The sequence below is a fragment of the Oncorhynchus clarkii genome, chromosome 20 (genome assembly GCF_045791955.1).
Source record: "Oncorhynchus clarkii lewisi isolate Uvic-CL-2024 chromosome 20, UVic_Ocla_1.0, whole genome shotgun sequence".
Classification (NCBI taxonomy): domain Eukaryota; kingdom Metazoa; phylum Chordata; class Actinopteri; order Salmoniformes; family Salmonidae; genus Oncorhynchus; species Oncorhynchus clarkii.
The window spans coordinates 41960042-41975452 of NC_092166.1; the positions used below are offsets into that span (position 1 = coordinate 41960042).

General features: G+C 40.3%; 1 protein-coding gene across 2 annotated transcripts in view; it reads right to left on the minus strand.

The window, feature by feature from the left end:
* Window positions 1-15411, minus strand: part of LOC139376374 (protein kinase C, iota) — a 71441-nt gene that overhangs the window by 19737 nt on the left and 36293 nt on the right. For both annotated transcript variants that reach the window (XR_011627910.1, XM_071118887.1), the window contains exons 6-7: window positions 828-965; window positions 567-630 (exon numbers count right to left, since the gene is read on the minus strand). Coding sequence is in view for 1 of the 2 variants with exons in the window: in XM_071118887.1 (XP_070974988.1) it covers window positions 567-630; window positions 828-965 (202 nt within the window). In the remaining variant the exon portion in view is untranslated. The remainder of the gene's footprint in view (window positions 1-566; window positions 631-827; window positions 966-15411) is intronic.

Consider the following 15411-nt stretch of genomic DNA (forward strand, 5'->3'; position numbering starts at 1 on the left):
AAGAATCTGGCTAGGTTACATACCTCCGCACGCTGGTTTTGTGGCTGTCTTTTCTTAAACAAGCCTTTGTATTTTGGCACTGTGCCAGATCCAGTCCATGGAAATACAGTAGCAAGAGCAGTTTCTTTAAATATACTTTCTGTCCACATGCAGCTATGCAAAGTTGGCTGCAGTAGTATTTACATATTTACAGTGAAAACAGTGAAATTTCTAGCAACGTAACGAGTCAAGAGATCTGTTTTTTGCAGCCGTTTTAGTACAGGGAGAGAGAGGGAGAGATGGCAAACTCCACTGAACTAGTTTCAAGCTATGGAATCAATTGGGAGTTTCTGCGTTTTTGGGTAAACTTCTCCTTTAAACTTTCTAATTCAGTCAGCCACCAGTAGAGCACCTGACAGGACTTAAGGCCGTCTTAGTCCTACTGGATCCAGCTTAGTGACTCAGGTCTAGGGACAAGGTCTAAAGAAACAATTAATTGCGTCAAAATGTCTGATAGATCATCATAAACAATCTTAACCCACCAGGGCTAGTTTTCCTTAAAAAGGAAGGGTGTGTGTGTGTGTTACCTGGCTGTTCTGATTGGTCTAATGGAGTGATGGAGGCCCCTCTATCAGGCCCCATGATAGGCTCCTAGAAAGAGAGCGAGATGAAGAGCAAGAGAGAGTGTAAGAGGACACGTTGAGAAATATTGTGTCTCAGTCCTTTGTTAATGAAAATACAATATGTGTAGGGCCCAGAGTTTTCCGGGACAGGTCACGTGAAAAGACCAAGGTAAAACTCTGGGCACTAAGTATAAGAGACGGCACTAACCGCTCCCTGTTCCTCACCTGTATCATCTGTCGGCCACACTCCACGGTGACCAGTTTGTGACACTTCTTGTGGACCAGCAATTTGCAGTTGATGCATTTGTAACCCTGTCTCCCCAGACCCCAGATACGGTCTGTGCAGATGGCGCAGTGAGCTCTCTGGAAGACAAAGAAAACAAACCTTTAGAGAGAAAGAGAGACAGAGGGATAGAGGTTAACAGAGACGAAGAGAAAGAGGAAGAATGAGAAAGAAGTGAAGGAAGAGAGGTATATACAGTATATACAGTAGTTCCTCAAAGTTTTAGAGCCTATGACCATTTGTGTCAGATTGTGGTAACTTGCGTCATAGCACCACACTATCACAAGGGGGAGTTAGAATGCTGATCTATCGGTAGTCTAAACTGTGGCACAAATTGATGATCTTTTCGTAAATGAATAGAGGTGTGAATGTTTAAGTCAGAGTCTCTTTTTGGCACTCGAGTCCTGAATCAGGTAACAACAAAAAAATGACCTGGCGGGTGGTCCCGAAGTTGAGAGAGAACATGGGTAAATACAATTGCGCAATTACACTTGACATGTAGACTGACAATTTTCTAAAAATAGGCACAGTGGGATTTTGATTTCTCTCCCTCTAAAAACAGATATAATTCTAAATAGCAAACGGGCATTATTTACCACAGTGTGAAAGAGGGATAGCCCCTCTATATTAAGTGAGTTTCTGAGTCCTTCTTTGCTGATGTGAAGAAGAAACTGAATGAGAGTCCAGCGAGGATAGGGAGGGGAAAATGGTGGCCCATATTTTCAAGACCTGAGATACTTCATGAATTTATGAAATGTACTAGTTTATTTAGGCAATTTAATATATTAATTTAGGCTTGGCATATTTAGGAGGCTATTTCGCAGCATAAAGCCATATATGTCAGCATAAAGCTGAGTGACTCACTCATTTGATGCTTTTGATCAAAATAAATAAGTAATAAAATTCTTTCTGATAGTCTTTAATAAATACATGTTTTGACCAAGTTAATCTGCTCATGTGTGTGTTCAATCATTTGTGAGATTGCGGTTACAATGAAGCACGTAAACTACATCAAATAAATCCTATTCATAATGAATAATCAGATGCGTTGCAGGCTTGTCATTTTTACTTATTAAATTATTTCAGATTTTATTTGATATTTTTAGACAACACAAAACACACATATGGATATGACAACTAAACTCAGCAAAAAAAGAAACGTCCCTTTTTCAGGACCATGTCTTTCAAAGATAATTAGTCAAAATCTAAATAACTTCACAGATCTTCATTGTAAATGGTTTAAACATGGTTTCCCATGCTTGTTCAACCATAAACAATTAATGAACATGCACCTATGGAACGGTCGTTAAGAAACTAACAGCTTACGGTAGGCAATTACAGTCACAGTTAATAAAACTTAGGACACTAAAGAGGCCTTTCTACTGACTCTGAAAAACACCAAAAGAAAGATGCCCAGGGTCCCTGCTCATCTGCGTGAAAGTGACTTAGGCATGCTGCAAGGAGGCATGAGGACTGAAAATGTGGCCAGGGCAATAAATTGTAATGTCCGTACTGTGAGATGCCTAAGACAGCGCTACAGGGAGACAGGACGGACAGCTGATCGTCCTCTCAGTGGCGGACCACCTGTAACATCTGCACAGGATCGGTACATCCAAACATCACACCTGCTGGACAGGTACAGGATGGCAACAACTGCCCGAGTTACACCAGGAACGCACAATTCCTCCATCAGTGCTCAGACTGTCCGCAATAGGCTGAGAGAGGCTGGACTGAGGGCTTGTAGGCCTGTTGTAAGGCAGGTCCTCATCAGACATCGCTGGCAACAACGTCGCCTATGGGCACAAACCCACCGTCGCTGGACCAGACAGGACTGGCAAAAAGTGCTCTTCACTGACGAGTCAGGATTTTGTCTAGAGGTCGACCGATTATGATTTTTCAACGCCGATACCAATAACGATTATTGGAGAACAAAAAAAGCAGATGTTCCTTCCTTGCTCAGAACATGAGAACATATGAAAGCTGGTGGTTCCTTTTAACATGAGTCTTCAATATTCCCAGGTAAGAAGTTTTAGGTTGTAGTTATTATAGGAATTATAGGACTATTTCTCTCTATACCATTTGTATTTCATATACCTTTGACTATAGGATGTTCTTATAGGCACTTTAGTATTGCCAGTGTAACAGTACAGCTTCCATACCTCTCCTCGCTCCTACCTGGGCTCGAACCAGGAACACAACGACAACAGCCACCCTCGAAGCAGCGTTACCCATGCAGAGCAAGGGGAACAACTACTCCAAGTCTCAGAGCGGGTGACGTTTGAAACGCTATTAGCGCGCACCCCGCTAACTAGCTAGCCATTTCACATCATTACACCAGCCTAATCTCGGGAGTTGATAGGCTTGAAGTCAAACAGCAGAGCTGCTGGCAAAACGCATGAAAGTGCTGTTTGAATGAATGCTTATGAGCCTGCTGGTGCCTACCATTGCTCAGTCAGACTGCTCTATCAAATCATAGACTTAATTATAACATAATAAACACACAGAAATGTGAGCCTTAGGTCATTAATATGGTCGAATCCGGAAACTATCATCTCGAAAACAAGACGTTTATTCTTTCAGTGAAATATGTAACCGTTCCAGTTTTTATCCAACGGGTGGCATCCATCAGTCTAAATATTCCTGTTACATTGCACAACCTTCAATGTTATGTCATAATTACGGAAAATTCTGGCAAATTAGTTCGCAATGAGCCAGGCGGCCCAAACTGTTGCATATACCCTGACTCTGCGTGCAATGAACGCATGAGACGTGACAATTTCACCTGGTTAATATTGCCTGCTAACCTGGATTTCTTTTAGCTAAATATGCAGGTTTACAAATATATACTTCTGTGTATTGATTTTAAGAAAGGCATTGGTGTTTATGGTTAGGTACACGTTGGAGCAACGACAGTCCTTTTTTGCGAATGCGCACTGCATCGACTATATGCAACGCAGGACACGCTAGATAAACTAGTAAGATCATCAATCATGTGTAGTTATAACTAGTGATTATGATTGATTAAGTTTAATGCTAGCTAGCAACTTACCTTGGCTTCTTACTGCATTCGCTTAACAGGCGGGCTCCTCGTAAGGCAGGTGGTGAGAGCGTTGGACTAGTTAACCGTAAGGTTGCAAGATTGGATCCCTGAGCTGACAGGGTAAAAATCTGTCGTTCTGCCCCTGAACAAGGCAGTTAACCTTTTTGGGATTGGGGGCAGCATTTTCACTTTTGGATGAATAACGTGCCCAGAGTGAACTGCCTCCTACTCTGTCCCAAATGCTAATATATGCATATTATTATTGGATAGAAAATACTCTGAAGTTTCTAAAACTGTTTGAATGATGTATGTAAGTATAACAGAACTCATATGGAAGGCAAAAACCTGAGAAAAGATCCAACTAGGAAGTGGGAAATCTGAGGTTTGTAGTTTTTCAACTCTGCCCCCATTGAAGATACAGGGTGATATTAGTTGTTTCACTTTCCAAGGCTTCCACTAGATGTCAACAGTATTTAGAACCTGTTTGAGGATTCTACTCTAAAGGAGGGGCTCATAAAGGCTGAGTGAGTGGTCTGGCAGAGTGCCACAGCCTCGGTCTGGCGCGCTCACGTGAAAAGCAGCTACGTTCCACTTCATTTGTACAGACAAAGGAATTGTCCGGTTGGAACATTAAGGAAGTTTTATGTTAAAAACATCCTACAGATTGATTCCGTACTTATTTTGGCATGTTTCTACAGGCTGTAACGTAACTTTTTGAACTTTTCGTCCGACGTTCGGCGCGACTTGAACGCGCTTTTGGATTTGTTTTCCAAACGCCCTAACAAAAGAAGATATTTGGACATAACTGATGGACATTATCGAACAAATCAAACATTTATGGTAGAACTGGGATTCCTGGGAGTGCATTCTGATGAAGATAATCAAAGGTAAGTGACTATTTAAAATGCTATTTCTGAGTAATGTTGACGACCCGATATCCCAATATCTTTTTGGCTGCTTTGTTGTCTAAAGGCTGTAATCAGATTATTGCATGGTTTGCTTTCTCCGTAGAGTTTTTTAAAAATCTGACACAGCGGTTGCATTAAGGAGAAGTTTATCTAAAGTTCCATGTATAATAGTCGTATCTTTATCAATGTTTATTATGAGTATTTCTGTAAATTGATGAGGCTCTCTGCACAATCACCGCATGTTTTAGAACTACTGAACATAACGCGCCAATGTAAACTCCGATTTTTTTCATATAAATATGAACTTTATCATTAAACATACATGTATTGTGTAACATGAAGTCCTATGAGTGTCAGCTGATGATCATCAAAGGTTAGTGATTAATTTTATCTCTATTTCTGCTTTTTGTGACTCCTCTCTTTGGCTGGAAAAATGGCTGTGTTTTTCTGTGGCTTGGTGGTGACCTAACATAATTGTTTGTGGTGCTTTCGCTGTAAATCCTTTTTGAAATCAGACACTGTGGCTGGATTAACGCAAATTTTATCTTTAAAATTGTGTCAAATACTTGTATGCTTGAGGAAATGTAATTATGAGATTTTTGTTGTTTTGAACTTGGTGCCCTGCACTTTCACTGGCTGTTGCGGGGGGGGGGGACAGGTTAACCCACCGTTCCTAGGCCGTCATTGAAAATAAAAATGTGTTCTTAACTGACTTGCCTAGTTAAATAAAGATTAAATAAAAGGCGTAAAAATTAAATAAAATATATATATTTTTTTATTGGCAAAATCAGCGTCCGAAATTACCGATTGTTATGAAAACTTGAAATCGGCCATTCCGATTAATCGGTCAACCTCTAGTTTTGTCTCACCAGGGCTGATGGTCGGATTCGCGTTTATCGTCGAAGGAATGAGCGTTACACCGAGGCCTGTACTCTGGAGCGGGATCAATTTGGAGGTGGAGGGTCCGTCATGGTCTGGGGTGGTATGTAACAGCCTCATCGGACTGAGCTTGTTGTCATTGCAGGCAATCTCAACAACCTCCTCCCTCATGTGGTAACCTTCCTGCAGGCTCATCCTGACATGACCCTCCAGCATGGCAATGCCACCAGCCATACTGCTCGTTCCGTGCGTGATTTCCTGCAAGACAGGAATGTCAGTGTCCTGCCATGGCCAGCGAAGAGCCAAGCTCTCAATCCCATTGAGCACCTCTGGGATCTGTTGGATCGGCGGGTGAGGGCTAGGGCCATTCCCCACAGAAATGTCCGGGAACTTGCAGATGCCTTGGTGGAAGAGTGGGGTAACATCTCACAGCAAGAACTGGCAAATCTGGTGCAGTCCATGAGGAGGAGATGCACTGCAGTAGTTAATGCAGCTGGTAGCCACACCAGATACTAACTGTTACTTTTGATTTTGACCCCCCCCCCCCCTTCATTCAGTGACACATTAATCAATTTCTATTAGTCACATGTCTGTGGAACTTGTTCAGTTTATGTCTCAGTTGTTGAAATTTATGTTCATACAAATATTTACACATGTTAAGTTTGCTGAAAATAAAAGCAGTTGACAGTGAGAGGAAGTTTATTTTTTTGCTGAGTTTACATCACACCTGCCCAGACCCACCTGCTCACACACCTATCTCCAGTGTCCTCATCACTCTCCACCACATGGCCTCAAACCGCACCATTTTGTTTCTCTACGTCGCCCACACACATGTTCAACATTTGGATAATAAAGCAATTTAAAAGGCTGACATTGGTTGATTTTAAGTTTAAGAATACTTTTTTTTCAAGATGATTAGTGGATGTGTGGTTTCAGAGAGCAACCAGCTGTGAGCCTGTGACCAGGCAGGGTGGATAAAGAGTCACCTTCAGATGGATGTGTGGTTTCAGAGAGCAACCAGCTCTCTGAAAGCAGAAAAGTATCATCTATAACCCATAGGGTATCTCACTGCACCCTTATATACCATGTCTTGAAATATGCAGACAGATTAAAAGTTCATTTCCATTGTAATAATTTCTAACTCCACCCATAACTTTTGGACATCATAACATTCCCAGAAGGCATGGATTATTATAACCTAGTGAAAAATGTACCTGGTAAATCTAATTTAAATGTACTGCAGGCCTAAAACCTATGGGTTTAAACTTCTGAATGAATGATTATATTGATGATAGAAACAGCCTCTTAATGAGTTCCGAGAGTCAATCCGTTACCCAACAAAATAATAATTTATTTTGCCCAATTGTTTTTATGACTCCAGACAGTAGGCTATTATTGCTCTTTTCCTGCATTAATTCAAAAATAAACCACGCTATGAATCAAGAATAGATTTTAAATCACAATGAAATGCGGCACACTAACAACTCAAATCCCTTTAAAAAGCCTTAAATATTATACAATAAAAAAATATACTAAAACAATAACTTCAAAAACAGTCCATTTATCACTGGATTTCTTCAAATTGCTGTGTGGGAAAAGGATGCCATCCACCGTCTCTGGTCACAGGCTCACAGCTGGTTTCTCTCTGAAACCACACATCCATCTGAAGGTGACTCTTTATCCACCCTGCCTGGTCACAGGCTCACAGCTGGTTTCTCTCTGAAACCACACATCCATCTGAAGGTGAGTTTTTATCCACCCTGCTTGGTCACAGGCTCACAGCTGGTTGCTCTCTGAAACCACACATCCATCTGAAGGTGACTCTTTATCCACCCTGCCTGGTCACAGGCTCACAGCTGGTTTCTCTCTGAAACCACACATCCATCTGAAGGTGACACCTTATCCTTTGGAACCTCACAATTACCAGGTGGACAGTAAGCCTCGAGGCGATAGAGGACATCAACAAGATCCACATATATTCTTTCACAATAGCTGGCCTTAAGTGTCCTATTTTTTTCCGAACATTGTCAGTCCACATATCCAGTGTAATTGAGCCATTGTATTTACCAAAGTTCTCGCTCAACTCTGGGACCACCTGATTTTTTATGCCTGATGCACGACTTTAATCGATAGGAGAGAGACTGACTGAAACATTCACACCTCCATTAATATACAATATGATAGCCTAATAGCTCAGCTAGGTGTAAAAAAAAATCCTCCAATTTGTGCCACAGTTTAGACTACCAATAGATGCTGTCAGAGTTGAGTCCCATGTATGAGGCTTAACTTCATCGATATAGGGGGCGCTCTTTCAATTTTTGGATGAAAAACGTTCCCGTTTTAAACAAGATATTTTGTCACGAAAAGATGCTCGACTATGCATATAATTGACCGCTTTGGAAAGAAAACACTGACGTTTCCAAAACTGCAAAGATATTGTCTGTGAGTGCCACAGAACTGATGTTACAGGCGAAACCCAGATAAAAATCCAATCAGGAAGTGCCGCATTTTTTTGAAACCGCCTCATTCCAATGACTCCTTATATGGCTGTGGAGGAGCTAGGAGTCAGCTTACGTTTTCCACGTTTTCCCCAAGGTGTCTGCAGCATTGTGATGTATTTGTAGGCATATCATTGGAAGATTGACCATAAGAGACTACATCTACCAGGTGGTCGCTTGGTGTCCTCCGTCACAATTATTGCGTAATCTCCAGCTGCAGTATTTTTCCTTTTGCCTTTGATGAGAAACCGACTGCCAGGAATGATTTTTCATCTAATAGAATTGTGAAAAACACCTTGAGAATTGATTCTAAACAACGTTTGCCATGTTTCTGTCGATATTATGGAGCTAATTTGGAAAAAAGTTTGCCGTTTTTTTTTCTTAGCCAAACGTGATGAACAAAACGGAGCCATTTCTCTTACACAAATAATATTTTTGGAAAAAATGAACATTTGCTATCTAACTAAGTCTCGTCATTGAAAACATCCGAAGTTCTTCAAAGGTAAATTATTTTATTTGAATGCTAGGCTTAATGCTATGCTAGGCTATCAATACTCTTACACAAATGCTTGTGTAGCTTTGGTTAAAGCATATTTTGAAAATCTGAGATGACAGTGTTGTTAACAAAAGGCTAAGCTTGTGTTTCAATATATTTATTTCATTTCATTTGCGATTTTCATGAATAGGAAACGCTGCATTATGGTAATGAGCTTGAGGCTATGATTACGCTCCCAGATCCGGGATTGCTTGACGCTAGAGGTTAAGTACTCTAAAGTTGTACATTTCTAACGCAATATCACAGACCAGATTTGCCCTCACGAAAAATGCATGAACCTATACAAATATATACATTATAATCCACATAGTTCAAACAAAATTAGCTGTAGCGAGAGGAGATTGCATGCTAAAGACAATCAGAAAGAATGTGTCTTTAACCCTGAATTATAATAGAACTTATTTTGAATGAAAGCCAGGAAATTTGGACTCCAGACCAAAGGACAAATTTAGACCACCGGTCTAATGCCCATTGCTCGTGTTTCTTGGCCCAAGCAAGTCTCTTCTTATTATTGGTGTCCTTTAGTAGTGGTTTCTTTGCAGAAATTCGACAATGAAGGCCTGATTTACGCAGTCTCCGCTGAACAGTTGATGTTGAGAAGTGTCTGTTACTTGAACTCTGTGAAGCATTTATTTGGGTTGGAATCCGAGGTGCCATTAATTGCGGATTTCTGAGGCTGGTAACTTGAATTAACTTAACCTCTGCTGCAGAGGTTAAAGCAGATTAATGTGCTTAATTTCATCAAGATGGCGGCAGGGCAGTTTTGCTGAGCTTGTTGTGTCACACCGTTTGTTACAAGTTTTTATTACTTAGCAAAACCGTTATAGGCTGTGAGAGTTGTAATTAAACAACAGGAAAAATCTAAAATCCTACAGGATCAAAGCAATTAAAAAAGTTAAATTGACATCTGCTGGTTTCTACACAAGGAGATAAAGCCGGTGTGGTGCCCTCCCTGAAAGCCGAGAGAGGATACATCTGTGCTGTGACTGACGGTCTAGACACGATGGGCCGACTAGCCTTGGATACTCAGACGGTCAGGTTATTATCTGTGTTTTGCCATTCTACCGGAGTCATCCGACTCCTCTCCTGCCTCCCTGTGCGGTAGAAGACAGAGGTTGGTATCTGCGCTGTGATATAACGTCTAGATGTGCTGGGCTTCCTAGCCCAGGATACCTCTGCCGGGTGGACTAGCCACTAGTAATTGGTCTACGAAGCCTTTTCTGCCTCACGGTGCGATAGCATACTGCAAGGCGACTGGGTGCACTTACCAGACCCACACACTGGGCGAAATCCCTGTCAGTACATTCCTGCAGCGGCTGTTGAACGCACTGACCATTCCAAGGCAATAACGCTCGGGCACACACTTGCTTTCTAACTCTACTAGACCTGTAGGCTACAGCTATGCAATCTCCCTGACCCAGAGATACTGCTAAACCCTACTTTGACTGATGGTATAGCAGCTGTAGTCTTTCAGAGGGATCTCATTGTGTTACCATTTGACTCCTACTGTGACATTCACATAAAACTTTAATCTACAGGGTTTGGTCTGGCTAAAAACTGTGTTGTAATCAGATGACTATAGTTTGGATTATTTTGAATCATCTAAGTGCAGAGTGATTTTAGGAAATAACAAATCAAGGTGTTTAATTATTCTTCTGCTTTTGGTGTCAGGAAACATTCACCCAAACCCAGGCCCATTGGCTACGGATGAACTTCCCACTCCAAATGACTTTAAAACTAGATCAGGGTTGGGACTGATGCATATTAAATGTGAGGAGTTTGATGCCGAAATTGGACATGATAAAAGTCTGGGTTCACACTGCTGACCCAGATGTCTTAGTACTGTCCGAGACCTGGCTTAAGAAATCTAAATCAGTCTAAAGGCTTGGATAGTTATGTTTATCGATGTGACCAACAAAGGGGGAGGTATAGCCATCTATATTAAAGACATATGTGGTTACTGAACTAAAGTCTTTATCTAAACCAAAACAGTGAGTTTTTAGCATTGAAGCTGCAGTTATCAAAAGCTGTAAACTTAGATTTGATAGGATGTTATAGACCTCCAACTGCAAAAGTAGAATCCCTGGATTCTCTGGCTGAACTGATGCGTGGTTGGGGGGAAAATTAAATGGTCCTCGTGGGCGATTTAAACTGGGATTGGTTATCTCCAAACTCGGAGGTCATGAGAGGACTGTGCAATACATGACATTTCACTCAAATTATAAATGCGGTTACAAGACTCAATCCCAAAGACATCTCTAAATCAACACTTATTGACGTTATTCTAACAAACAATCTGCAAATATACACGGCCGTTGGGATTTTCGCTAATGATTTAAGTGATCATTGTGCAGTTGCTTGCATTAGAGACACCAAAATCCCCTCTCGGTTCTGAGTCAAACAAAATGTTACGCAGTTCTGTGAGCAGGCATTCCCACATTAACTTTCTGCATGCAACTGGGATAGGATTGTACTTATTCCATATATCGAAGAGGCATTCTCATTGTGTTTTCTACTATCTGTGATAAACACGCCCCACTCAAAAAGTACCGGGGAAGAGGTAGAGACAATCCCTGCTTTACAGGGAAATTATCTGATTGGATCAATAAACTAAATACACAGTGGGCCAAAGCCAGAAAGGGTAATTCCCAGACTGAGCGGCAGTTATTCAGGGCACTGAGAAATAAGTGGGCATTGTTAATACGGAAATGCAAATTTAGCTTCTATTACGAATCTATCAAGGCAAACCTCAATAACCCGAAATAATTAAGGAAAACCACTTAATCCATAAACGCAAACTCAAAATCCTCTGGTCTTCCACTGAAATTGACCTCAAATTCAATGGATATCACTGACAAGAATAAACTGCTTGACATGTTTATTGAGCATTTTACTCAAGCCGGGCATTTATTTGATGAACTCCTTCCAAACATCTCAAATGAGGCTGTGAATGAAACTGCCACATGCCGGCCTACGGGTCATTTATTTTGGAAAAAGTTTTGGAAAACCTGGTGAACTCAGTTGAAAGACTTTCTTTATAATAACTCAGTTATATCTCAATTCCAGTCAGGTTTTAGAGCCAAGCATAGTACAATTACTGCTGAAAGTAAGGTTGTAGGTGACATTCTAGATGGGCAGGACAAGAAAAATCCCTGTTTCTCCCTTTTTATTGACGAATTGAAGGCCTTCGACACTGTTGACCATGCCCTGCTGTTGTATAGACTAAAAAAGGTTGGTTTAAGTGTTGATGCATAGGATTGGTTCCAAAACTACCTTTCTGACAGAACACAGTGTGTAGCACAAAAGGGTGTGAAGGAGTTCCCCAGGACTCAATTTTAGGTCTGATCCTTTTTAAACTGTATATAAATGATATAGGGAAGACTGTTGACTCTGCAAACCTCCATTTGTATGCTGATGAAACATTAATTCTAGCATGTCTAATATTGAGCCTTTTCAGGACTTACAGTTAGCCTTTGATGTTATTCAAAGGCAGCTTTTCCAATTGAAACTTGTGCTTAATGAAAAAGGAAAACAAAGTTTATGGTTCTCTTCCCTGAAAGTTAACAAATGAGTCAATTGCAGATTTTAACTATAACAGGCCAGCAAATTGATAGGGTCACCTCCTAAGTAAGTATCTTAGTATCTTAGGATTTGGTTAGATGAGAAGTTGAATTTTAAACAGTACATTGATAACTTGACCAAGAAACTGAAGTTGAAATTGGATTTCTATTACAGGAACAAATCTTGCTTTTCAATGTTAGTCAGACAATATATATATTTTTTTTTAAATTTTATAAATCAGTGCTGGATTATAGTGATATTGTCTATATGCAGGCCTCAGCAAGTACCTTAAACTCAGGACACAGTGTATCATGTTGCTTTAAGATTTATTACAAACGCTAGATCACTGACCCATCACTGTGATTTGCATGCTATGGTGCAATGGACTTCTCTCTCCACCAGGAGGCTAAAGCACTGGTACACTTGTGTACAAAGCATTGATGGGACAACTCCCTTTGTATCTCTGTTCTTTACTGACCAGATCAGTCACTCAATACAGTCTTCGTTCAGTCGCTGCTGTCCTCATCTGTTCCTAAGGCTAGAACTGAGATGGGGAAACAATATTTTTCCCATAACCCCCTTTCACCCTGGAACATGCTTCAGAAGATTTTAAAGTTAGGGGAGTAAGTGTCTTTGCCTGTTTTTAAGACCACACTGTTTGTGAAAACTGCAGCTGTTTCTAATTTTCAATTGTATGTAACTTGTGACACTGTCTTTTGTGTGTATTCTGTATCTTTCTGTAATGTTTTATGGACACGCTGCTATTTTCCCTGTTTTGCCTTCTTACCAAGTCAAACTATTTTGCGAGGGTAACAACCTCAATGGGTTTTACCTGGTTAAATAAAAATATATATTTTTAATTCTGGGTCTTCCTTTCCTGTGGCGGTCCTCAGAGCCAGTTTCATCATAGCGCTCGATGGTTTTTGCGACTGTAGTTGAACATTCAAAGTTCTTGACATTTTCCGGATGTACTGACCATGTCTTAAAGTAATGACGGACTGTTGTTTCTCTTTGCTTATTTGAGCTGTTCTTGTCATAATATGGACTTTGTCTTTTACCAAATAGGGCTCTCTTTTGTTTACCAACCTACCTTGTCACAACACAACTGATTGGCTCAAACATATTGAAGAAAGAAATTCCAGAAATTAATTTTTAACACGGCAAACCGGTGAATTGAAATGCATTCCAGGTGACTACCTCATGAAGCTGGTTGAGAGAATGCCAAGAGTGTGCAAAGCTGTCATCAAGGCAATGGGTGGCTATTTGAAGAATCTCAAATATAAAAATGTTTGTTTGAAAGTTTTTGGGTGTGTCACTCCCTGTGTGTTATTTCATAGTCTTGATGTCTTCACTATTATTCTACAATGTAGGAAACAGTAAAAATAAAAACTTGGAATGAGTAGGCGTGTCCAAACTTTTGACTGGTACTGTGTTGACTACACAAGTGATGTCTGCTAAATTAAAAAAGTTGATGGCTTAGCCATAAAGCCTGTCACTAAAACCCCCCAAAATTAAAGAAAGTTTCACATATCTTCAAGACCTGAGCTATTCAATATAGGTTTTGTTTATTACATTTACTTGTAAAATGTTACCGAATAGAAAAATTTGAAAGAAATAGAAAGAAAAATTTGGCCATTGCCAAGCGGCGAATGGAATGAAAGAGGACGCAACAAAGCTGTGGGCCAGGTGTGAATGGTTAAGCAGCCTTTCCAATAAATTGGAGTACAAAAGAATCCATCCACCATTGATGGGCTATCAGCAGGACAATAGACTCTTGCTGAGTTTAGGGACTTTAACAGACCTTTGCAAGACATGTCACTTCACCAATCTCTCTGCATAGCCCACCACATGCACTGTTTTCTAACCACATCTGGATGGATCCATAACGAATTACTATGGGAATAAATTTCACTGAATGACAGAAATATTGGAATAAAGTGGGCTAATGCAACTGCAGCCATAAAATTGTTGCTTACTAAAACACCCAAAGTCAACCAATTGTTATAATAGGATTTGAAGCAAGCATGGAGACTGGTCTTCATAAATCAGATGTTTCTTGCCACTGAATCTCTGTTTGGGTATCGGTTAGCCTACAATTAGGGTGTGGAAATGTTCAGATTATTTTGCTCTTCACTCGCAGTCACTTAGTAACCTAGGCCTACTCCCGACCGGTCACGTTGTACAGCACCATATTTTCATAACGGAAGCCCCGAGGCCTACATAGGCTACTGTAAAATGCATTTTTTCATGGAATAGAAACACCATAATATTGATCAATTTAATGAAGCTACATTTCTGACAGTATAAACAGCACAACAAATACAATAATAATTAACAAAAAAATATAATCAATCAATCTCATACAATGCATTCGGGAAAATATTCAGACCCCTTAACTTTTTCCACAATTTGTTACGTTACAGCCTGAATAATAACATCCGGCTGTGATTGGGAGTCCCATAGGGCGGCGCACAATTGGCCCAGCGTCATCTGGGTTTGGCCGGGCTAGGCCGTCATTGTAAATAAGAAATTGTTCAACTGACTTGCCTAGTTAAACAAAGGTTTAATTTTTTTCAAATCAAATAATAAAAAATGTTTTTGATTAAATTATTTCTCAATCTACACACAATAGCCCATAATGACAAATAGAATATAGGTTAAGAAATTTCTGCAAATGTATAATAAAAAAAAACAGAAATACCTTATTTACCTAAGTAATCAGACCCTGGGGTAAATTCAATTGATTCGTGATGATTTGGGGAGGTCCCACAGTTGACGGTGCATGTCAGAGCAAAAACCAAGCCATGAGGTCGAAGGAATTGAACTCTCCTAACCTATGGTTAGGTACATTATTGCAACGATTCTGCTTTTTTCGAGAATGTGCTTTTGTTAAATCATCACCCGTTCGGCGAAGTTGAAGTAGGCTGTGATTCGAATTAACAGGCACCGCATTGATTATATGCAACGCAGAACAAGCTAGTAATATCATCAACCATGCATTAAGGGGCGCTATTAAAATTTTGGGATGAAAAACGTTCCCGTTTTAAACAAGATATTTTGTCACGAAAAGATGCTCGACTATGC